At 33.8% G+C, this 26,167-nt stretch overlaps 1 protein-coding gene across 1 annotated transcript; it reads right to left on the minus strand.

The window, feature by feature from the left end:
• Positions 1–369: 369 nt before the first annotated feature.
• On the minus strand, positions 370–24,546 carry LOC142631666 (pre-mRNA-splicing factor ATP-dependent RNA helicase DEAH1-like). The gene is made up of 28 exons (XM_075805897.1): positions 24,276–24,546; positions 23,127–23,231; positions 22,909–23,039; positions 22,469–22,684; positions 22,269–22,340; positions 21,448–21,534; positions 20,891–20,924; positions 20,689–20,743; positions 18,027–18,086; positions 17,798–17,869; positions 16,065–16,128; positions 11,271–11,350; positions 10,997–11,064; positions 10,846–10,903; positions 10,597–10,654; positions 10,239–10,307; positions 9,905–9,973; positions 9,639–9,728; positions 9,179–9,265; positions 8,787–8,902; positions 8,116–8,182; positions 6,604–7,644; positions 6,202–6,264; positions 5,452–5,575; positions 5,221–5,321; positions 2,811–2,873; positions 2,633–2,705; positions 370–851 (listed from the first exon to the last, which is right to left on the minus strand). The coding sequence occupies exons 2-28, from the start codon at positions 23,224–23,226 to the stop codon at positions 805–807; spliced, it is 3,165 nt and encodes a 1,054-aa protein (XP_075662012.1). The 5' UTR covers positions 23,227–23,231; positions 24,276–24,546; the 3' UTR covers positions 370–804.
• Between the last annotated feature and the right edge of the window lie 1,621 nt (positions 24,547–26,167).

Raw genomic sequence — 26,167 nt, forward strand, 5'->3', positions numbered from 1 at the left:
AATAAGGTAAATTGTTTACTTCCATATATTAATTATGTATACATAGTGCACTAATTATTAATGTAAAAAGAATTTTTATGGTTATTTTTCTAAATTTTGCATAAGAAATAATTGACTTGAAAATGACACTCTTGCACAAATAAAGTTGTTTGGCAATAATTGAAACAAAATCCAGCAGAAGGCAAAAGCAAAATTAATAACAAGCTATCAAAAATATTTAAGAGAATATATAATTAACCATGCACTTAAATCAGTAGAAATGATTGAATATATGTCAATTCACTCAAGCAATTTCTTAATAATACAATCTTAACAATTTACATTTCCTTTCTTTGTAATGACATAGTATTAACTCAAGCAATTTCTTAATAATACAATCTTAACAATCACCAAAATATTATTAATGAGTATTTATAAATGAGTAATAAAAATGTCTTTTTTTTTGGGAAAAATATTTCAAAATGAGCAAGACAGTGGCTAGTTAATCTTGATATGTTCAACATTTTACAAGCAGGTATTTTTTATCTACACTGTTGACTCAGGTTATGCTCTACCCCAAGATTAAGGGACCAATACACTAGAATTTCTTTGAAAAGAATATTAAGCTTTCAAAAAAACAGCTTCTCCAAATTGCTAAGTTGCAGCATGCATGAGTGTGATTTTACCCAGAGATTTTTAGTATTCTAGATATACAAAATGGTATTTACATTTCCTCTACTGAAGTGTGTCCGATATGTACAGTCATCTTCTCTGCTAAATCATCTGCAATATGCTTTCCTGATACTTGTGGCCAGTTTGCCAGCCCTACAATCCTTGCCCTTCTTCTGCACGTGGCTTTTTCTTCATACCCGCTGTCACGGATAAACATAATTTAGCAATCCAGGCAACCAAATGATATAAGAAAGTCAGTGTTGCTATATGTTATCTAAACATTAAACATGAAAAGGAGCCATAACTTTAACACCATAAATCAAGTAGTTTTACTAATATTTACCATAAATCAACCAAAAGCGTAAATGCCAACATTCAAAATGAGAGCCAGTTACTAATGCTGTTTATAAAATGCTACAACAGAATATTTCCCAGTAGAATTTAGTCTTCTTTCAACATGTGAATACATCCACTCTCACAAAAGTAGATGCATTTTTTAACTTAAATTACACGAGTTAGCACTGCAGCTATGCATCTGCTTCCACAATAACTTAAAACTGAAAAAGCTGACTAGGGAGAAAAAATGGACAGAAAAAAGAATGGTCCATTCTTTCATTCACACAAATATAGTTATATATGCCACCCTTAAAGATTCTGTTGTGCATGCAGTATTTTCATCTTTTTCATTAAGTGATTAGTATTCCTCTATTTACTTCTAGTTTTCTATTCTTAAAAATTCTGATTTTGTTTTCAAGTACAGTAGCCACAATTAGTTAGAAGCCACATTACTGTATAACTTGCAAACATCTATTTTCAATTTTGAGGAAAAAATAAAAGGGGGAAGATAGAAGTTTGCATTTTGAAATTCTTGAATAATGCCAGACTTTTAAACCTTACAAGCATATTGGAGAAGACATCTGACAACTCAAGTAAAATTTCAACAGATAATTGTCCAAAAAAAAAATAGAAAACATGAAACCATCACTTTTACAGCAAATAGAGCCCATTTATGCTACCCACAGCATTCAGAAGAGGTGCATGGTTTCCTCCTAAACAATGTTCTTTCTCACAGACTATTCTTAAAAGATGGCATAGACATTAAAAATTTACCACTTGTTTCAAAAGCTTAACTTGATTAAAAAAAAATGGTGACCAATTACTTAACCATTATTTTCCAAAGCTCCCACTCACAAGTCCACACTCCCCCTTAACAAGTGGGGCCCCATATCAAAAAGGAGAACACCCTTAATTTTTTAATAAAATGTAAAATAGAGACTGGAATCAAACTTAGGAGACTACTTATCTCAAACACAATATTTGATAGGAAAGTATGAATTTAATCACTTAACCAATATTTTCTAACAATAATGGTGGTTTGGTAGGTTTTCTACCAAGAAGAATGATTTTGGGCATGCTTGGAATTTCATGGAATATATAACCAATACATTTTATTTCAATCCACTAACAAGTAGTCAATATAGGAAAGAGAGAGTGATTAATGAATATTAAGGAAGAATGATTTGATTTAAGTCAAAAGAATGATGACAGGTGGAGGAAAACCTAAATAAATAGTAACAGAAGTAGTAAAAAATTACATATTAATTAAAGAGGTCAAAGGGAGTATGATTTTGAATTTAGTTAGAATAGAGGAAAAGAATACATGTGAATGACCCCAATTAGTTTGTTAAGGATCCATAGTCAATTTCATACTTTTGGACTAAGGCCTCATCAATATTGTAAAAGGTCTAAACAATCAAAAAGAAACTAATTATTCCAATATTTAATCAGCAGGCCTTGTGAGAAAAGGGAAACTTAATTTATTATTCTTTCTATCCCTAACAATATTAAAATATAAGGAGAAGTTATGTTAAAGGCCCTAAACAATATTGATAGTGTTGAAGAGGGGAAGCCACTTTATCCCTACTTCAGACAGGATACACACCCCCAAACACACACACAGAAAGAGAGAAAGAGAACATACAATCTTCGACATCCTTAAGCTGGTAATAGTGTGGGGCTATTTCCACCAACCACTCCGGCTTTAGTTCTGTTACCTGTAATTCAAATTTTCATTTTTTGTTATGATGGCAAATATTCCAAATTGGAAAAGACTGAAAAGCCAACTAAAATCAAATGCTTCGAGGGCAGATGACAAATACCTGTCTCATATATTCCTTGGTTGTGAGTACCAATTCATGGTATACAACCCATCTTGGAAGGATCTGAAGGTGAAAAAGATAGAAAATAATGTCATTCACAAGTCATTTCTCTTAGGATATCAGTTATTATATAATTACTACCGTAACAGTCCAGCCAAGTGGGAATAAGTTTTATTTTTGCATATACTAAAGAAGAGAATGTTAAGGTATTCTAGATGGAACATCAGACCGAAAAATATAAAATAGATCATTATCAACCAAGTTGGCATAATCAATCCTCATTCATACTAGCCCTATTAAAAAATCTCCTTTACTAAGATTTAATCGCGGCTTTTCATGTTAAGGAACACCTTGCTCCATAGGGAAGAGGGAAAAGTGTGCCAGCACATTTTATTTATAACGAGAAAGCCTAAGACATTGGTTTATATGAATTTGGAAGCCCAAACACACAGTTTGAAAAATGAAAACCAGGAGCAAGACAGTTCAACTGGCTCATCATAGGGCAGTAGACAAAAAAAAAAATATTAGTGCATAAAAAATGCACCTACAAATCTAACACAAAGCACCAATCCCACTGAGAAGCATCAAAATCTTTGTGTGAATATTATTACCAATTTCCCTTAGTTTCATTTTTTTCATTTTACTTTTTCTGATAAGTATCATATTTTTACAATTTTGCATTCAAAATAATTATTTTAAAATCAGAAACAGGCCAAACTGGAACTACTCCAACTTCAAGTCCAACAACAAGCCTTTTTTTTTTTTAAAAGTAAGATAAAATTTATTAATCAAGGCTACTTCATGCAAGGAGCATGAAGTAACAAAAATATATACAAAAAAACAAACTATGTACAAATAAGAAGAGAATCTAAGAACGGCAGTATGAAATCACTACACTTGAGATTAATTTGTTACTGCTTTGCAAATTCATCTATTCAAGACTAATTGTGAAGTCTAATCAAAGTGATAGACTGTGGTTTTAAAGATTTAGTTATATGTTTTATAGGGTGGAAACAGTTTTTAATTAGGGTTTTTATTTAACAAATTATTATCAATTTTTTAATCATACGCAATACCATTATTTCTCCAAATCCTGTGACTTATGGGTATTTTGGTTGAATCTATAACTTTCTAGGAGATCCTAAGTATCTTAGGTTTTATTTTCTTAGAGTCTAAGTTAGTTCTTTTGTTAGTTATTACTACTTTATTAGCTTTTTCTTCACTAGTCAAACACCAGACTTGTTGGTCCAAGTGGTACCTACCCATGCACCAAGTTCAGGGGGTCCAAGGGGCTGCGTTTTAGTAATGTCAAACCATTTTATAAAATAAAATAAGTCCACTAGTCAAACTAGCAATCCTAATACATTTTTTATTTATGAACTAGCAATCATAATACTAATAGTACAAGAATGAGTCCTTATAAATAAATAAATATTTTATATATATATATATATATATATTTATCCTTGATGTACTAAACAAATAGATGGTGTTGAATAATAAGAATTGAGAATTCGGTTGTGACAGGGCCGTGTTGTACCTGTGTCAGACACACGACACACCTAGGACACTGTTGCACCCATGTCCCGACTGTGTCCTTTTAATTTTTTTTTTTTTAATTTAGGTCATAGGAGCAACACTTATCTTTCATTTCTTTTTAGTTTTAATCTTGAACACTTATCTAGTTATCTTTTATTTTCTCTATTAGACATCATATGTAAGTCATGAATTCATTTTATCATCCTTTATTGCTCTCAACTTGATATATTTAATATTATATGAAAAAATAGATGCTTAACAACATTTAAAAATATACTAAATAATTAATTAATATATGTATTCCCACCGTATTCATGTCCTAATTTTTCAAAAATTTCCGTGTTATATCGTGTCTTACTCATGCCGTATCCGTGTTCATGTTTCATAGGTCCTAGTATCTTTCTTCTTTTTTCCTTTCTTCCCTCTATTATCTTTCTCTTTCTCGTGGTACTATTCTTGAATACTCTTTACACAGTCACAAAACACCATATAATTCTCTCTTTTTTCATTTTCCTTTACAAACTCAAATTAAACCCTTCAGCTTTCCTATCAACACCCTAAATCCACCACATCCACATGGGTGGATGTGACCACACGTAGACAAATTTCATAATTTATTCTACAAATAACCTCAGGTCTTTACATCCTAGAAACCATTTAATGGATCAACATGCTTCAAACCACGTATCACTTGATTAAACTAGACAATAAGAAGGATACACGTCTAATAGCATTATACGTGTAACTCCACCTATCACTTTGATTGAATATATTGTGCTTTAATCATAAGCTCCACAACCCAACATCATTTTTTTTATAGGTCTCCACATCCCAACATAATCAATGATTAATAAAAGCATGAATTACTTACTTGTGCCAGCCCTGAGCTTGGATGTATGTGAACAGTCTGTGGATGTTTAACTGTCCGATAAGACCCATTCTTTTGTAGCCTTGCAGAGTGTGGGAAAAAGCCTAAAAGGGACCATTTAGCATTAATTTCAACAATGAACACACACAGGTATTATATATATATATATATATATATATATATATATATAAGGAATCATTTTGACTTCCTCGTCATTGCAAGCAAAGTAATTACCTGATGTTATAGCTTTTTTTATAGGTTCTAAATCACTGGCATTTGAGGTTACTTCAATTTCAACCCTTTCCAAGAGCCCCTCAAGTTGATCACGTATGTCCCTTGCACGTTTCATACTCCTAACCTGTAAACATTGAAATTGAAATTACAAAAAAATCAAGAACACTTATGATTACAAACAACTAGCACAACAATTAACCCTTTAAGCCAGCATAAGAATGTCTAAATTGCCGTACAGTCAACATAAACAATAAAGCTAATGCTAAGGAAGTTTACAATCTTCATCAAACTCATTAATTTAAAGACAAAATAAAGAATAAAGAGTAAAATTTATAAATTTATGGATTTTAAAATAAAAATTTTAGTGTTGGGGGAGGGGGGGGGGGGGGGGGGAAGAGCACTTGTATTGTTACACCATTGCCACTTAGCTGTGTCAAATCCTTATTTTAGTTGTAAACAAGAATTATACATACAATATAGTACATATTAATTCTGACTGAACTAAGCTCCAGAAGAAGGTTTTTTAGCTATTAGCAGTTTCTAAAACCAATTCATCTCAAGGCCTTTGCACCTGGTGACATGTATGCAATTAACACTATTAAATTACTGATTGTCCCAAAAGCTTAAGCTATTAGAAGATGGTAGATTTAATCATTTAACTACATAATTCTAACAAATTCATAGGCTTCTATAAAAACATTGGCACAATTAAGGTTGTTACAACCAAGAGGAGTTGTGCCCAAACCATACCTGTATATAATTTTCATAGCACCATTGTGTTGAGTAATTTGTCTCCTTCCAAGAATTGTAGACCTGAATGAGAAAACAACAGACGAGGTCAATACCAATTTCTCAAACATGGCTATTCATTGCAATGCCCATAAATCATTAAGTATAATAAAACACTACAGCCACATCACTATTCTTTTGGTTATTACTGAAAATGCAGCCAGAACAGCCTATTGTACATTAGTACAAAGGACATTACTATCCAGCCACACATGGAAATCCAGTCACATCATAAAATTTTAAAGATCTCACCTAAAAGAAACTTAAACCATTCAAATTTATTGAGCATGTCATGTCAGTGAACATGTAGAACTGGAAAATGTGTATCCACAAAATAACACCCAAGACCATTATTAACCGAACCTTTAGCAATGCGATGTGGTCCCCTACATTTCCAGTGTGAAAATTCATTCGCGCATTGTCAGCATGGACTTGTTTGTCCTTTGGACGATAAAATATCGAATTTCCAACAGAAAGCATAGCAGCAATGGAAATCATTTCATCTGAGCATTTGTAATTGTCAGAAGCAACTATTGCTTTGGATAGCATAGGATCAAGAGGGAACTCAGCCATCCGTCTACCCACTTTAGTTAACTCGCCCAGTTTGTTCAATGCACTCAGAGCAAAGAGTAATTCTAGGGCTTTTAATAATGCTTCAGATGGAGGTGGGTCCATAAAATCAAAATTGATCAAGTCATGGATCCCGAGGCTCTTAAGACTAAGGACAACATTTGCAAGGTTAGTCCTTTGTATTTCTGGTATGGTATTATCTTCCATATCATTGTAATAGTTGTAGGCAGTATATAACCGGAAGCATTTTCCAGGACCTGTTCTTCCCGCTCGACCTGCCCTCTGGTTAGCTGATGCTTTGGAGACTGGAGCAATTAGCAATGACTCCATTCCAGTCCTCGGATTATAAGATTTCATTTTACAAAAGCCTGGGTCAATTACGTACTTGATCCCATCAATAGTCAAGGAGGTTTCAGCTATATTTGTAGCAAGAACAACCTTCCGTGCTCCTTCAGGAGTGGCTTCAAATATTTTTGCTTGGAGCTCAGTCGGTAGGTTTGCATAAATAGGACATATAATCAGCTCAGCAATCTTTGTCCCTAGGCCCCTTATTCTGTGCTTTATAATTTCTTCTGCTGTTTCAATCTCTTCTTGACCAGTGAAGAAAACCAAAATATCTCCCAGTTCTTGTGTCACATGAATTTGAAGAACAGTAACTATAGCTGCATCCAAATAATCAGCTTCTGGAGCTTTTGTGTAGTGTATTTCAACAGGATAGCGCCTCCCTGGAAATTTAAATATTGGAGCTGAATCAAAATAATCACTAAATTTCTCTGCATCAAGCGTTGCACTTGAGATTAGCAACTTAAGATCGGGGCGAAATCGAGCAATATCCTGTTACACAAGAGCACCAGTAGTTAGATAGTAAACAAATGATTAAAAATAATATTAAATGCCAAACAGAGTCCTGAAGCCAAAGGTAGTCGACAATTCCAAAGAGAAGAATGTGCTCCCTGTACATCTAACTGGGACAAGTAAGCTGTCTGATTGGTTCCATATTAAGCATTCTTCAATTCTAATACCTTTCAGATGGCAATACTGAAAATTTACATGCCAAAGGCATTTCATGAATCACTTGAAATATTTTCCATTATTTCCAGGAAAACAAACAACCGAAACTTCAATACACCTTGCCAATATTAAACTGTAAGACTCACCAAAACATTGGCAGACTGATCTACACACCTAATTGCAGGATTGCCACTTGTGATTGTAAAAATGACCCAACAGTCCAATAAATGAACTTCAATTGAAAAAATAAAAACCATAAAACACTAACCGCTTTAAATTAAAGGTTTTACACACCTTCACTAATCCAAATAGAATATCAGTTGAGAGAGTTCTTTCATGGGCCTCATCCACCATCACCACACTGAAAATTTTGCAAACATCATGAGATTTTCGCTTCATACGGCTCCTTTACGGCCATAAATAAATCTAAGGACCGAGTCCGTATTATTTATTTTTATTTATAAGATAAATGGGTTCAAAATCGAGTAAACGGCCCCGAATTCGACCACTTAAATTCTGTATGTTCTATAATAACTAAAAAAACGACGTCTGAATTGATCTTATCCTTTATTTAATTAATAATTAAGAAATAATTATTTGCTGAGTAATAACTTTGAGTCTTTAATAAAATACTGCTTGTAGAAATATCAATAGGCAAATCAGCAAAACCAATCTAACTAAATCATAAGACTCTGTTGGGTTGGGAGGATAGAAAAGATTTGTGTTTTCCACCATATGTGTTTGGTACAGAAGATGGAAAAGTGGGAGAATGGAGAGAATTACTTATATTCCCTTAATATATAAAGGTATAAACATGAAAAAGTGGAGGGGTAATTTTGTATTTTATTCTCAATCCCATTTCCCATCTCATTTTCTTCCATTTGGATGGGAAAAAAATGGTGGGAACACCCATTTTATTTCCTATCCCTTCTCACCCCAACCAAACACAGAACAATATAGCTCACCTGTAGCTTTCCAGATCTGGTTCACCAAGAAACTCTCGCAACAACATCCCATCTGTCATATATTTCAGAACAGTCTTTTCTGAAGTGCAATCTTCAAAACGGATAGAATAACCAACCTGCAAAAGATAAAGCAAAATTCAAGACAAAAATTCCAATCCCTCCATATCTGGCTGTTCTTTTTCTTTTTTTTCCAGCACATGTACATCTATAACATCAGATCACATATTTGAATCAAAGTGTGCGTACAAGTACAACATACATCATACATGAAAAGGCATACAATCCAACACAAAAATATACATTATTTCACACAGGGCTTAATCGGTACTAAGAACTTAATAACAGTGGGCTATCTAAAAACAAACCAGAGTACAGAAATTAAGATGGCGTACCTCATGCCCAAGTTTGACACCCATTTCTTGAGAAACTCGAGCAGCAACACTCATAGCAGCAACCCGTCGTGGCTGTGTACATCCAATCTGTAAAGAAAGGCCAAAATCATGATTTAAACCTAGGCTGAATTCCAAATATTTTCAATTAACCAACCTACTCCATCAATCACAAAGACCTCTTCTTAATTTTAGTTTGCAAAGGCAACTAGGAAGGATACAATTTACATCAGAATGTAGAAAATGGTAACACACTTTATTTGAAGGGGGAGGATGTGTCAGAATGTGTGTGTGTAACATAAACTCAGTAACATCATCTCAAATTTTTCTCTGAATTTTTCACAAGGGAATCAACAAAAGGTAACAGCAATTGTATTGAGGAAATCACCAGAAGATTTCCACTAAATCTCATTCAAAAAAAAAAAAACACCATAACTTATAAGTATAACCAAAAACTTGATACCTTTCCACGCTTTGTGTATCCAACTTCGTGAAGATATTGGGGTATTTGCGTAGTCTTTCCAGAACCAGTTTCACCAACAATAACAAGAATCTATCAAAAAAATAAAAGGTAATCATAAAGAAGTTTACACCTTAAAAGACATGCATTTAGATTTGTGTGCATCTATGCAGACATATAATACATGACATTTCTCAAATTGATAATACAAAACATAAGCATAAATATAAAATACTTTAATAGGCGAAAAGTGTGAAGAAATTCAAAACCTGATGATCCTCAATGGCTTGAAGCAATTGTTCTCGATATGGATAAATGGGTAAAGATTTTCTATCCTCCTGAATGAGCATAAAGAAAAATGATAATCAAAATTTTATTTATTTATTAACTTCCCTCAATTTTTTGAAATTTCCAAAATATGTGTTGTTTCACTTGAGAATATTTTTTTTTTTTTTTGATAAGTAATAAAGATGTATATTCAAGAACACTACCTCATGCAAAAAGTCATAAGGCAAAGTTAAAAAAAACAGAGAAAGAAGAATTTGATCCTAATAATAAGTATTTCAAACCCCCCCACAAAAGTGATTTTGACTACAAATTGACCTGAAGCTTTTCCAAAGCTGATTTTGCCATAGACTTCTCAAGCAACTCAGTGGCCTCCTCATTATCAATCTGCAAGTGAAGAAAGTGACAAGCAGATAGAAATTTAGCACAAAATTAGGGAGGAACTGCCACAGAAGCAGATAGAAATTTAGCACAAAACAGAAGAATTTGATCCATATTATCCATTGCTTATTTACGGTAGCTTATTTGCATAATGTGAGACAAAAAACTAAAAGCAAGCTTATTTCCAAAAAGCTGAAAGTTAGATTATTTGAAATAAAGCTAAAACAGTACATAAAATAAGTAAAAAGCCAGCTTATTATGCAATGTCAAACGCATGCAAAGTTAAAATACATACATTTTCGCCACCCATAACTGATGCTTTGATAAAATCAATCTGATCCTCAAACACGAACCTGTATATGAAAAGAAACAACACATGCTAGTCATATCCATGCTCACATAAAACAAAGGAAACTATGACAACAACCAAGTGTAATCATTATATTTCACAAAAGAAAAAAAGAGAATGTCAATGAACATCCTAAAAGCATGTAAACAAGATTCACCAAAATGATGCAATAGAGTGGAAATTGAATAAACATACTGATAGTCATCAGATATTTGCTTTTTATTTTTTGAACCATATTTCATCGTTGCCTTTCCTGCAAAGGCAATGATTTCAGAATTAGAATACTGATCACAGAGGAGAATTTTGATTAGATGGTGAACAAAAAGAATGCTTATCTTCAACTCACCAATTTGATGCTCCTCCCAGGCCTCTTGTTCGGCAAATGGATTCATTTTATCCGCAGCACCTTGGTCTCTATAAGGCACAATAAGTAAAAAAAAAAAAGGCTTAACAAGACTGAACAAGATGCATTTCCAGAAAATAGAATCATAACCATGCTGTGGTGGATAGAGCTCCTAAACGAAATGTGGCTACTGTACTGTGTGTGTGTGTGAGAGAGAGAGAGAGAGATGCGATGATTGTAAACATCTCAGCATCCTTTCTTTCCAGTGTAACCTGACCTGTAACGTTGCATAGCCACAGCAAATCTCTTTTCCTGATTGACACCCCCGTCCTCATCATAGGCCTCTGGCATCCTGTACTGCACTTCCAAAGAATGTAAGGGCACATAATTAGTTAATAAGAACAAGAAACATATATAGGCAGAAGATAGGACAGAATTCATTCACTCATTATCTTAAATTTTTTGAAGTTTATTTGAAGCAAGAGGATAATTTCTTAATAGAAAGGTCTTCAAACGTGTCACCTAGCCAAAATCAAGTATGTGCGCAATGGCAATATGGTATGAAGGGGAAAAAATAATTCATTATTTAAATTTTGATATTCCAACACTGCATAGATGTCTACTTGTGACCTACATTTGAGGAAAAATATATCTGACTTATTTTAATGTAATCGTCTTTTGCATACTGTCAACTCTATATTTCAACTTGTGTGTTGGATTTGGTATTAAATTATTCTTAAAACTAAAATATTTTTTTATAAGTAAGAAACATATATATTCAAAAAACTGCTAAATGCAAAGAAGCACTAGCAAATCAACTGTACAAGAAAAGAAGAAAAGTGCAAACATAAAAGAGGAAAAACACTAAGAACAAAGTAGAAGAGGGCTAAGAAATAAAGGAAGAGAATCACTAGATGTGAGTCCCCAAGTCTTAGCCCAATCAAAAAGGAACCAGAAAAGAGAGCGAGCATGTGGTCATCGGATCTATCCAAATCCTCAAATGTCCGCCGATTGCGCTCCTTCCAAATACACCACATCAAACACAATGGAACTAAATTCCAAATGTGCGATGAATACTTCCCTAACCAATTCCACCAGCCAAAAAGAAGATCTGACACCGTACCAGAGGGGAACCATGAAATCCCAAAGGTTCTATAGACAAAGCACCACATCCGATAAACCTTTCCACAATGTAACAACAAGCGATCCACTGTCTCCCCACAAAAACGACACATAATACACCAATCAACAGAGTTAAAGCCCTTAAGCCTCAAGTTATCTCCTGTGAGAATCCTATACCAAGCCGCTGTCCAAACAAAGAAAAAGACACAAATATCACGCCTATCCCAATCCTATCCCACGCCTGTGACACAAAACATTTTCATAGAAATAATAAAGGATCATATCCCCTGGCAATTTCTGCCGTCCTACTGTGGTGCATATATGTTTGATGTTGAGGTTGAACACCAATATCATTTGCATAATGCATGGTGATTGTAACTAAACTCAAGAACAAACCAATCTGACCTTCTGTAAGCGTAAAGATACATGCCATATACTTGCATTAGTATGTGTATTCAGATGTGCAGACAAACGAACGTGCATAAATACATATAAATATTTTTTTGAAAGTTAAATACATATAATATAGACACAATCTGTGTGTCAGTATGTGACAGAAAGAACCATTTATTTTTTCATTTTTTTGATAATTGCAGAGAGAAACTCTTCAAAAAATTAAAACATTGATATAAGTTTTGGGGGGATATTTCTAAAACTAATGTTTTTTTAAATTGAATGGAAGTTTTAAATTTAATGTAGCTCCCATCCAGATCTGAGATACTGAGCATGGAAAAGATTATTTAGTTTTTTTTTTTTTTATATCGATAGGTAAAAATGCAACTAACTGAACTTGTCTTTTCCCATCTAGAAAGTAGATTAAGGAACAGAAAGCAACCCTAACATTGAAAATTATTTGACCACAAGTCAGTGGACTGCCCAACCATAATCAGACTTAAGAATGAAAAGGAACAAGAGGAATGGAAATACTGTATTTGATGGTTCAAACACTTCTGCAATCCACTCAATTGTGTACATATCATCATCTAGGTTCCTAATTTGTTCAATGATCACCTTTCAAAAATATTTGCCATCTTTAACTGATTGAGAGGCAGAAAATTCATTTTTTGGTTTCACATTTCTTATCTTTCTTCTTTTTTTCCCAGAAATACTGCTTATAAAATATATAAAAAAGTTTAAATTACAAAAATTAATTATTTTTTTCTTCAGAAAAGGCAATAAAGTTTTCATCTAAACCGGTTTGCAAAAATCCCTTCCAACCCACTACATTGCAATGTAGATGATCATCAGCTTAATTTTATAGCTTGGCAATAACAACCAATTCCTCAAATATTAATGTTATGAAACATTTGCAAAATTGTCATGTGCTACCAGGGACTATGCAAAGTAACTACAAACACAATTAACATTATCATAAATATTTAACCAGAAAAATAAATGAATAAATAAATCTGACAACAATGCCTTGATGAAATGGTTGGTTACCTAGATTGGAGAAAATTAAGAGAGATTTTCTATGGGGTAGTATGGGTGAAGAATTTAAATTTCATTTGGTTAACCGGAATATTTGTTGCAATCCAGTCTGCAATGAGGGTTTAGGATTTAATAAGCTGTTAATCTTTAATCAAGCTTTGTGGGTAGTGCTTGTGGAGTCATGTGCATGAAGAAATGGCACTTTGGAGACAGTTCATTGAGTTAAAGTACAGATCCAGCAGTGAGTTCTGGTGCTCAGGGGTGGCTAGGGGAGCATATGGATTGCATTTGTAAAAGTAAATTAGAAGTGGTTGGGATATATATATATATATAAAAGAAAAGAAGCTTTATTCAATCAAAAAAGAAGAAGAAAGGCCGAGGCCAAAGTAAACAGGGAGTATATTAAGGACACTCCAAAGGAAAAGAAAAGCAAGAATACATAAAAGAAAAAGAATAAAACAAAACAACCCCAAGATTCAGGAAAGAGCCAAACTGTCCAAAAAGGTCAGAAAGTCTAAACCTGAACCGACATTAGAGCAAAACACCTTCTGCCACTCAAACAGAGTACTCCAAATTTGAGATTTCAGTTGAACATTTTGATCCTTCAAACACTCTCAGATTTCTTTCCCTCCAAATGGTCCATAAAAGACAAGCTAGAATAGCTCCCCACGTAGTAGATTAAGTTTTTTTACCACAAAGTCCAGACCAAATAATGAGCAGGTCTGGCACCTTCTTTGGCATGACCCAAGTAAAGACCCAAAAGAGAGAAAATAAAAACCCATAATTCACATGCAATGCCACAATGCAAAAATAAATCATCAATATCCTCCCCATCAGATCTACACATAACACAACAATCCGAAATTATCAAACCCCTCTTCTGCAGGTTGTCAGTTGTTAAGATCTTCCCTTTCACAGTGGACCAGACAGAAACCAACCCGAGGAGGAACTCTCACACGCCACACCGTCCTCAAAGGAAAAAAAAAAAAATGCATCCCCCACCTCTCCTCAAAAGCTGATAAAAATAACTTACTGAAAATCCTCAAGACTAAGAAGGATTCCAGATTAGTATATCCTCCTGAGGAAAATTAATCTTTACAGAATATAACTCCATTAGGAATAAGTCCACGCTCTCTAGCTTCCAATCATGAAGAGGCTGAATGAATGTGATTCCAATGGATACAAGCATTGGAACCATCCAAATATTCAGCTACAAAAGCCTCTTTATTTTTTGCAATTTCAAAAAGGTCCAGGAATCTGTCCAAAAAGGACTCATTACTCCACCAGATATCCAACCAAAAATGAATCTTATGACCTGTTCCCACTTCAAAAGAGCTGTTATTCAGAAGATCAGGCCAACCCTTGCTTATATACGGCACAAACTAACACCATAGGGCCCTACCACCAAATCAGTACACCAGCCACCCCTAGAAATACCATATTTTATCCCCATAACTTGCCTCCAGAGAGCATCAGTTTCCACCCCAAACCGCCACAACCATTTATTCTGATATATTCAAACACTTCATTTGTTTTGATGTTGGCAATCGCTCTAAAATTAGATTCCGGCATGATCTGTGGCAAGGAGAGACTTCCCTCAAGGAAAGGTATCCTACATTGTTTCTTATGGCACAAGATAGTGAAGCTATGATGGTTAATTATATAGAGTATAAGGATGACCAGTTGCATAGGAATCCTTTGCTTCTTCGTGCAGTGCAGGACTTAGAAGTAGATGATGTGGCCCAGTTATTGGCAGAGCTCTACAACACAAAATTTAGACATGGGGAGGATGATACATTGGTGTGGACCCCTTCGCCTCAAAAGGCTTTTCAAGTGAAGAGCTACTACAACACATTGCTAGGGGGTGCAGACTTTCCTTGGAAGAGTACTTTGGAAAACTGTATCCCTCCAGGGGTTGCTTTCATTTCACGGTGTGTGTTGAGGAGGACTTTAACAGCAGATAATTTCAAGAGATGAGGTATCATTGTTATGGAGTGGTGCTTTATGCGTAAACGGAACAAGGAGGATGTAAATCACCTATTTCACCATTGTGATGTGGCTTGGGAGTTATGGTGTATGGTATTTTGTTTGTTTGGTGTTTCTTGGGTGATGTCATGGTGTTGGAGACGTTGGAGTGTTTAAGGGGAGGTTTGGCAGGAGAGGTAGTGGGGAGTTTTGGAAAACAATTCCTTTGTGTCTTATGTGGTGTGTTTGGAGGGAACATAATGAGGGTCAAGAACTTAGTGTGGTGAAGTTGAAGTATTTTTTCTTTAAGACTTTATTTGAGTGGACTTTGCAGACTTTATATTTTGTAGTGGAAGGTTATTAGAGTTTTTTTTTTGGAAGGTTATTAGAGTTCATGGACTCATTGTACACTAACTATTGCCATGTGTTCTGTTTTGTCTTTCTTTTGTATCCTTTATGTGCCTTCTTCTATACACAGCTTGTGTAATGGGGATGCACTATTTTTGGTTAGAATGAATTTATTTACTTATCGAAAAAAGAAACTGTTGATTACCTCATTTGTATCGTCATCCTCCTCTGACCGCTTCTTCACAATCTCATATATTTCCTTCTTGTACCTAAACAAACATAAAATCCATGCATTTTGTCATCAATCAAAATTCCAGAAATTTGAGAAAAAGGGGCAGGGGGAGGAGAGAGGCATGCTTGGAGACCATGACAGGGATTCTGACCTTTGAACTATTAATTACGGATGCAAAATGAATAAGTTCAAAACATATCTCACGTGAGTACTCAACCACAGGGTGACTATAGTTGATTTTCACAGACATGGTTCAAAAATGCACCATGTGTATAAAGAAGAACACCCAGAATGTTTTAAGTCATTCTAACATCTTTCTGCTGCATGCCACCAGGGTGGCCATTCTAAAGCTTCTTTTTTTCTTTTTCTTTTTTTCAGTCTAAGAAACAGATGCCAACAATTTTGAAATTTTATTGACTAGTACTATACTCAAGCAATGTGTCATAAGCTCAAGTCTCTGGCAATCAGTCTCTTAAAAAATTTAAGGAAAGAGTGCCTACTAGCCCCCTCTCCCAAACTAAGTAGAAACATTAGCCACTAGGTAAGCCAGCCCTCTGCTAGTTATAAGCAATGTAAACTAAAGAAATGTTTTAATAATATGATAAACTACCATTTGTCCAAAAAGCTTATACTATTTGGAAGCTATTAGGAATGGTTGATTTAATCATTTAACCATTATTCTAACACTCTCTCTCACATGTCAGACTAAACTCCCCCTTAATAAGCGGGGCCTAACATGTAGGATTTTTAACTTACTAAATAGAAGGTAGGGTGGTATTAGGACCACTTGCTCTGATACTATAATAAACTACCACTTATCTCAAAAACTTAAAGCTATTAAAAAATTGTGAATTTAACCATTTAGCCATTATTTTAACAAATACTATTGAAATTGAACAATTAAAAAAATAGTAAATATGAAAGAAGAAAAATTAATTTCAGTTATGTGGCAAAGAAAAGGTGTAAGATGGAGTTCCCAAGAGACATCATCACACATGCAAACACAACATGCAAGACCTAATAAAGGACTTCTTCATTAGTCTAGGAAAAAAGTCTTATGAGTGTAAAATAAATGGACAAATGGACAAAAGAACTGTCCACATTGCAAAAGGAGAGGGCATCCACTAGGACAACCAAAGATTTTTGTTCTTTTTCCAAAATGACAAAAGATTTGGGGGGTGGGGAAGATATTCGGCATCTGCATATCAAATTAATGTGAAATAAAACCTTGAAACACTAAAAAAAATTAACAAAGTTTGCAAGCACCAAGTTTTTTTTTTTTTTAATCGTGCAAGGATTTTTTTTTTTGATAAGTAACAAAAAATTTTATTAGAAAAAAGCAAACCTAGTACATTGGCAGTACTATGAAAGAAGTACAAACAATTCAAAAAAGAATGATCAAACAAGTGCAAGACAAAAAAACAAGGGGGGGAGAGAGATGCAGCACTCCAATCCAACAAAGCACGGAAGAAGAAGGCTTTAATCACGCATAGTAATATAACATCACATCATAAAGGTTCGATATCCAGCACACATATACTCTTTGAAAAATTATGTATACCAACCAATCGCATAGAACATAATATTAGTTTGACATACTATTTAAAAGATAGATAATTTAATGCAAAGTGAGTACTCATAGACTCATAATATGGAGAAGGAAAACGAATAATATAAGAATACACAAGCAGTAAGAGACAAATTACCTTAACTCACGATATTCTGCTTCAGTAAGCTTCACACCATCAAATAGATATTGCTCATCTTCTATATCGTCTCTGAGGTGAAGCCAAATAAAATAAAATAAAAAATTATTAAGAAAGAGCACCGACCACTATTTCCATTATTCTTTTTTTCAGGTCGAAAGTCATCAAAAACCAGAAGCTGCAGCATGCAGCTGAACTAACGTAAGAGCAAAATGTACATCCATCATACCTTAATTCCTCTAGTTTCTTTTGCTCCCTTTTCTTTAAGTACTCTTGTCTGGAAACTTTTCTGAAACAAGGCAAGAAAGAGATGATTAGTATCAATATTAATCCACCACATAAAATTGGAACACCAAATGGTGCAACAGATAGAATATACATAAAATCCTTCACTTCACTTTATTCTTTGGCATTTTTGGAATTTTTAGATCTTTGTATTTCTCGAACCTAGTTTTTTAGTTTCTCTTGAATAGTTCCACTGTGCTAGGGCTTCACCATTTTTTCTTTATCAATAAAGCCTTTACTTACACAATATTTAAGGTAATATGAGAATGATTTTTTTTTTTTTTTTTTTTTGCAGAATCTTCATCCAATCTAGCAACACAAATGACAAATAGCAAGACTTCAGAACAGCATGGGGAATTGAGACATCAACATCATTTGTGGATGGAGGTCATGGCAATCAGACATAGGAAAAATGGGTGAGGGGAAGGGGTTGGACATTGAATTCAGTGGGAGATACAGATACAGATGGAGTGGGAGTTGGGAAGGGTATCAAAGTCAGTTGGACTCTTTTTCATGTTTTATTAAATTTCAGGTTAGTAATTGTAGAAGCATCAGATTTTGGAATGATGTCTGCTGTGCTGATGAACCTCTAAAGGTGTTACTTCTAGAGCTATTTACGCTAGCTGTGAATAAATCTGCTACAGTGAATGAGTATCTATAAGTAATAGATGCTGCCAATTAACACTTTTTTTTACTGGCTCTACTTGGTCAGGATAAATATTGGAAAATATGATTAAAAAATGTTGGAAGTTGTATGGAAATGAGCCTATTACGAGGCTCTGAGAGGGGTTATTAGTTTAGATTCCTCTTGAAAGGCTAAGTGGAGTTGAAAGCACCTACAAAGGTTGCATTTTTTGTTTGGAAAGCAACTTTGGGGAAATTTTCTACATTGATTTTCATATAAAGGGAAGGGGGGGTTGTGATTGGTGTTGTTATTATTATATATAAAAATGAAATGAAAAATCTACGGATCTTTGCTACTTCATTGCTTAAGTCCTATGGTGTTAGAAATAGGCATGGATGTAGCCCTTGGAGAAGCATAAGGGCAAGTGGATAGATCTTTACTTCTGAAGGCTGACTTATGAGGTTGGGGATGGTAGAAGAGTGAGGCTTTGGCATTAAAAATAGTGTAGGAATTATGCAATAAAGGAGTTATATTGCTTAGTTACATGGACTCTATTGCGGCAAATAAGAGTGTTTCAGAGCACTCTTGCCCAAGACCTTTGAATAAAGGCGGAATTTCTCATGGAATACTAGATTTTAACAAGCTTTCAATGATTGTGAAAGAGGGAGTTGATTCTACGTTAACATCTTAATTGGTTGAAATGGAGGCTAAGCATTGAAGGAAAGTTTGATTAACTCCTTTTAGGAGGCCCTGCAGATAAGAGGTTCTAGTGGTATGAGGTATACGGTGTACAATGGTACCGAGGAAAGTGGCTTTCTTCATACTACAGATCATTTGCTGCCTCATTGCAAAGTAGCCCATAAAACTGGGGTTTGTTTATTTTTGGTTTTTTACTGTGTTTGGGATTCATTGGATGATGCCTAAGAAGACACAAAATCTATTGGAGTTTTCTTCATTCTCTCTCTTTTTGCTTGTAACTCTATGATTCATGTATTTCTTTAGGGAAACTTTGCATACACATCCTATGCACATGAGGCTTCTCCTCTATTTCAATAAATTTTTATTAATTGTAAAAAAATAAATAAATAAAAGTAACGTAAAATATTATTAAAAATCATAGCCAACCCAAGTAGATTGGGAATGTACTGTAGGGGCAAAAATCAGGAGCTTATAAAAATTTAGTTAAGGACTTCTGTCTTTGCAGTTTTTGGTGTAAGATGTGTTATGCCCAAATCAGTGTCTGCTTTGCTCAAATATGACGAAGGAACCTACTTCGTTAAAAAATAGTTCTTAGTCTGCTAAGCACACTTGTTTATGCTTCTACACATCAACTCAGTGTTTTGTATATTAGTAACTCCCAATAATTTTCATCTAGGTGTTTCATAGACAGCTAAAAATTTATGAAAATCACTTCTTAAGATCATATTTGTCATGTTCAAGCTCATTTAACACTGTTAAATGATAAAATCGATACAATCGAATGTGATAAAGAAGGTTTTTTATTTATTTTTTGATAATAATGTGTATGTGCTTCCTAGATTTGAACCTTGCCTCCATTGGAAACATCAGGAGGTGCTAGTTGAACTACAAGGTTCTTGGTGTAATAAAGGAGATTTCAGTAGGCTGTCAAGCACTGTCTTTCATATTAATCAGCAAGTCACAAACTGCATAACTAAATTATCTCAACAAGCCTATTTTTTCTCACAATGTGTCTCTCAATTTTGTTATCATCAAAACAACTCAAGCAAGACTCTATCCAGCTTTATAAGGTTGACTAAATGACTCCTTTGTGCCATTCTGTGCTAGCTAGAGGATTAACTTTAAAGAATCCTTTTAGTCACATCAAGTAAACATCATGCTCTTAATAATATTTTTAATAAAAAGAATGAAGTTCTCATTTCAAACAAAGATGTAATATCATGTTAATAAAAATGAATAAATGAAAACACAACCATATATATATATATATATAATGACCAACCTTAAAGTTCCAATGCCATCTTGCTCCAGAGCATTAGATCTCCTTATTGCCTCTTCTGTTGTGCAATAAAATACATAGCTGAACCACATTTACATCTAAATGTATATAAATCTACAATATGTATTTGTATGAGCAATTATGCATTTATTTGTGGGATGTAATGAGTGTTGATGTACTTAAGCAGGACTCTAGAATACCATACCTTCCTCCCTTCGTGTTAACTTTGACTCTGTTAGCTGTTAAAAAATCAACAACCAAAAAGAAGAAATAAATAAATAAATAAAAGAGATAGAATATAAGTAACATGAAAGTTAACAAATAAAGCATGTCGTAAAAGATTATCTGTTTGTGCATATATGTATCTTGTATGTACGAAAATGACATTTAATACTAATCATTCACACATATAGGAAGACACAGCAGAGTCTATCGTGCTATATCAAAGCAAAAGTACTAAATTTTGTTTAGTGTAAATACATCTACATAGATGTAGGGACAATGAATCCAAGCCTGTATATACACCTATATATGTTACATGGACCTGCCAAATTAATTTGCATCTGCTGGCAGGCTCAAATATGTGGCCACTCTTTAGCTGCCTCTTTATGCATAGAGGTATCAATCATGTAAGGATCTACAGGGAACATCAACCATGATGCTTTGAAATAACAAGACTTAGCCCAACAAGTTACAAATATATCTTCTAACAACTAAAAGTAACAGATCAAAATAACAATTTTGATATAAATAAATGTGTACCTTCCGTGTCCCTATTGCATCCCGTTCCCTTATATTTTGCTCTAATTGCTCCCTCTCTCTTTGGTCACGCAGTCTTTCTTCTTCTGACTGCATAACATTCGAAGCACAAATCATATGTTAGGTTTGGGAAAGGGGAAAAAAGAACTAAATAATGAAAATAAAAATAATGTTTTTCCCTGATAGAATTGATGTTTCGGGAAACACAAGTTACAAATTTTAACAAGGCAAACAATAGTAAAATCAATGAAACCAGGTAGGTATTCAAAAAAAAAAAAAAAATTAGATAGGATACTGTTTAAATGTCCTCACCCAGCATTGCCAAGTACGATGTGGTTATATAATATAACAAGCAAACGAACCAGCCAATCAGAATACCAGCTAAATGCCTTAAAAGTATTAAACTGAATCAATGAAAGAAGTCAATTATTTAAGGTTGGTCGTGCATTATAACTCAGCCATTTTTTTCAATGAGCCAATGAAATATAGCTCAAATGCCATTTCCTCCTCACATATTAATGAGATGGAGGATGAGGACAAGGGTTCAAGACCCACTATGGGCATGTGTAACTTACCAAACAAAGAAGAATTATTTTTTTCAATGATCATTGTGGTGTAACATATAGCTTAGTGGCTGCTTGTGTCTTTTTGCTTCCTTATTTTTCTTTGTTCACTACCGTGAACTCTTTGTATTTTTCTTGCTATTCCTTTATTAATTATATTTTCTTCTTACTTATCCACAAAAATAAAAAAAACATTGTGGTGTAACAGAGAGAGAACATCTAAGACAAATAAAACAACTTGGCTTAAGAATAGTAAGATACCTCTGAACCATCATCTTCATCTTCGGATGTTTGTCTTTTAACCTGTCCTTTTCCTTCCCCCCATCCAATTACCTGTGGCATTGCATTAAGGAAAACAAAAGTGATGTGCCATTAGAACAAGTATTGCCCATTAGCTTATGGGGGAAAAAAAAAAAAAATATATATATATATATATATATATTAGATTATAAACACAATGCCTCATCGTCTTCATCATCTGGACTTTCAATCTTCTTCCTGAAACGTTTTCTATTGGTATCTGCTTTTCTGGTTTCAGGAGCAGCTGCAATGGAAGATCGATGCTCAGCATCATCCCCAACAACATTATCTTCTTCTTCATCATCTGCATCCAAAAGTGCATAGGTCTTCTGTTTTCTTGCCAACATCGCAGCTTCCCTCTCTTGTTTCTGATAAAGCTGTTTTTTTTATAGGTAGATAAGATATCAATAGAAAAGACTACTTCATGTAAAAAAAAAACATGATAAAGCTGTTACAGACACCACTTAAAGTGAGAGAAGGCAGGAAATTTTTTATTCATTTATGTGAAGAAAAAAAAATTAAAATGGCAAAGGTAATCTAGCAGATGCTCATTAAAGATGGAAGTATATGCATTGACAAAATATCAAGTAAAAAAACTCACATTTACACCAGATGATTTACGGGGTACTCTAGTGAAGATTTCTTCAGCAAATGCATGGGTGTCACTTGATAAAGACAATCCACACTCGACTAGATTATTCACCACATCAGCAGGTGATGTCGCTTTCTTAGCTACAACAAATGCAACATCTCCATTAAACAAAGTGCTAACCATAATCACAAAGTGAAATACGTTAAGTACACCATATCATGCTTTACCTAGTCCAATTATATATTGAACTAATGTGGGCTGAGAATATCCCAGTATCGACATCAACTTATCAGATACCCATGTCTTCAAATTCCCATCGCTCGCCATTTTCCCTGGCATCAAATAACGTAACCAAACAACCAAATCAAACCAGAGGTTCCCCCTTCTAATATTGGGTATAAATAACGTAGGCGACAAACTATTAAAATTAAATGTGGCCAAATATAGTAGTGCCAATGGAAATTTTTTTATTTTTTAGCATTTTAATTAGGGGAAGGGGCTTTCCGGATTTGAACCCTGAATATTTTTATTGGAATTTCCATTTGACCTAGAGGTCATTGGCTAGTGCTGATCAAAGTACAGACGATCAAATGAACCAAAAGATTAATAATTCCTCCTAGGGTCATCTGGTTGCTGAAACTTTCAATTATAAAAGAACAATAAAAATGAATAAGTTGTTGATTTGCTATGGACTTGAGAAGAAGAAAACCTCCACTTATTCAGCTGAATCATCACAATAATCAATGTAAATTTCACATCACTTTCAAAACCCAGAGCATAAAATAAAAAGCCAAAATATTCAATAACCATTTCATGGCTTTTTTTTCTTGGGTCCCATTAACATGTGCCCTTTGGGCAATTCAGTTACTTTTTTCTTTTCCCATAAAAAAATTCTGAAATATTTCCTAGACCAATGCCCTTAGGGCATCCATTAACTTTTCCCTTTTTCTTTGCCATATCCTCAGTTTTCTCAGCAACCAAACAGTAAATTAACTTTCAACATGTCACAATAACACTCTCTGACTTGGTTTAAGCTACATTTCCATTGTTTTCATTACTAAAAAAAATTTCTTTTGTGCAGTACATTAAGTCTCCCAATTTAATTAAAACAGTGTTAATATTTTCCAAGGAAAATTAAATTCAATGAAACTATATATTTATATTAACTATATATAAGTTTGACTAATTCATAAGTAAATAAATACACAGCACAGGTATTAGAATTGGAAACTGTGAGTTTCTGAGCAACCAAACAAGAAATTACTGGGTTCTTATATTCCAAGCAACCAAACACAGAAGTTAGAATTGAAGTTCAATTTCAAAAGCAAAACAATAAAAGTTAAGGAAACTAATCAAAGAGAGAGAGAGATTATTACTAGGGTTTGTTCGGCGAGGAAGAGAGAGAGACAGAGAGAGAGTTTGGGTTCTGAGAAAGTTTGGCTATGGCGCTGTGTCTCGCACGTGGGAGGTGTTCGAGCGTGTGAAGCAAACGAAGTGTGAATGCGAGAGAGAGAGAGAGAGACCACCGGAGGAGACCAAGAGCCGAAGATTGTGAGTTTCTGAGAGAGACAGCGCAGGGGAAGGAGGGTTTTAGTATTACCGTTTCTGTGATTTGGGAACCGACCTTTTTTCAAACCAAAACAAAAAAACTCTTTTTTTTTTTTTTTGAATTTTTTTTTTTAAATGGGTTTTAAAGTATTTTTTTAACCTGTATTTTTTTTTGTTTATTGGGATAAATTTTGACAAATTTACTATTACATTTTCTTTTTAGTTTTTATATTCTTATATTTGCAAAATTTTATAAAATTAAAAATCAATAGCTATGTTATTAATAAATTGTTTAAATTGTAATTTTTTGTAGTTTAAAATTATATATAAAATATAAGAATATGAGAAATGATATATCTATAACATTTTTACAACAAATCCTAAGTGGCAAATTGTTACGGGTTGTTATTGTTGGGGCAAAAAAGTAATCTTCATGTTAGGTTCAAATTTGAACCAATAACAACTAACCACCTATGATTTGTTGTAAAAATGTTGTGAACGTAGTATCTCTCTAAGAATATATATCATCTAGTAAATAATATAAAATTTGACATATGTATTAAGAGTATAAAAAACATGCAATTCAATTATTAGATTTTCAAAATATGTAGTAATATTTATTTTATGAACAAATTTTAGCTATAAAATTAATTGTAGTCTTAGGCTACAACTTTCTTCAATAAAACAAATATCACTACATATTTTGAAAATATAACTGTTAAATTACATGTTCTTTATACTTTTAATACACATACCAAATTTTGTGTCAACTGAATATTATTTACTATATGATCTATAAACTTATATTTTATGCATAATTTTAAATTACGAAAACTTTAAATTTAATCAATTTATTGATAACATAACTATTGATCATTAATTTTTTAGAAATTTTACAAGCATGGAAGATATAAGAAGATGTACTTTAATGGTAGATTTGTTAAAATTCATCTCAAATAAAAAGATATTGAGTAAGGTTGCAGCCTTAGACTATAACAAATTTTGTCATTTTTCTAATTGTTCACAAGGTTTGGTTAGTTCTAATAGTTAAGTATTTTTTTAATGGCGAAACTACAATATTGGTCCCTCAAGTTTACCATGCGTGGACAATTGGTCCCTCAAATTTCAAGTGAACACAATTGGTCCCTCAAGTTTTTAGAATAAGTAATATAAGTCCTTCTGTTCATGATGTGGCATTTCTTTTTATCTAAAAATTACAAAATGAATTTACACATGATGATGCCGAAAATCGTCAGTAAGCCACACGGTCCTCACGTACTCCCGATGAAGAACCTGCACAACACGAAAGCTGAAGACCTTAAGAGGAATATCGGTCTGGTACTGGCCAAATACACTCCGACGGTCAAATTAGAGAAAATCTCTTATTCGCAACTCTAAAATACTAGAGCTGAGGTGAATTATGCGTACCTTGATTTATGAGGGCTTTGGGGTATTTATAGTGGTGTAGGGCCGAAATCTGCGCCTTGGCCAAGAAGTACTCTCCTTCTAGGAGAGTAACTCGTGGATTTTACATATCTCTTAGAACTATTTTCCTTATAGGAGTCTTTTTAGTTAAGGTTAAGCGTATGGCGCAAGAATTCTCCCTATACACGCATGCGTGGAAACCAAGCAAGGTTATGGACGGGTTTGCTTGTCTTCTTTAGCCTTTATTCCTGTCAGCCTGCTGAGTAGTCTTTTTCATAAGGTCGTCAGCATATGT

This window comes from Castanea sativa, chromosome 4, assembly GCF_040712315.1.
Source record: "Castanea sativa cultivar Marrone di Chiusa Pesio chromosome 4, ASM4071231v1".
Classification (NCBI taxonomy): Eukaryota; Viridiplantae; Streptophyta; class Magnoliopsida; order Fagales; family Fagaceae; genus Castanea; species Castanea sativa.

Excerpts from the sequence above, each read along its gene's own strand:
- LOC142631666 (XM_075805897.1), bottom strand. The coding sequence starts at position 23,226 with ATGGCGAGCGATGGGAATTTGAAGACATGGGTATCTGATAAGTTGATG. Across the intron at positions 8,903-9,178 it reads GTGTCAAACTTGGGCATGAG|GTTGGTTATTCTATCCGTTT; the intron begins GTACGCCATCTT and ends TATCTTTTGCAG. Across the intron at positions 5,322-5,451 it reads AAAAAAAGCTATAACATCAG|GCTTTTTCCCACACTCTGCA; the intron begins GTAATTACTTTG and ends GGTCCCTTTTAG.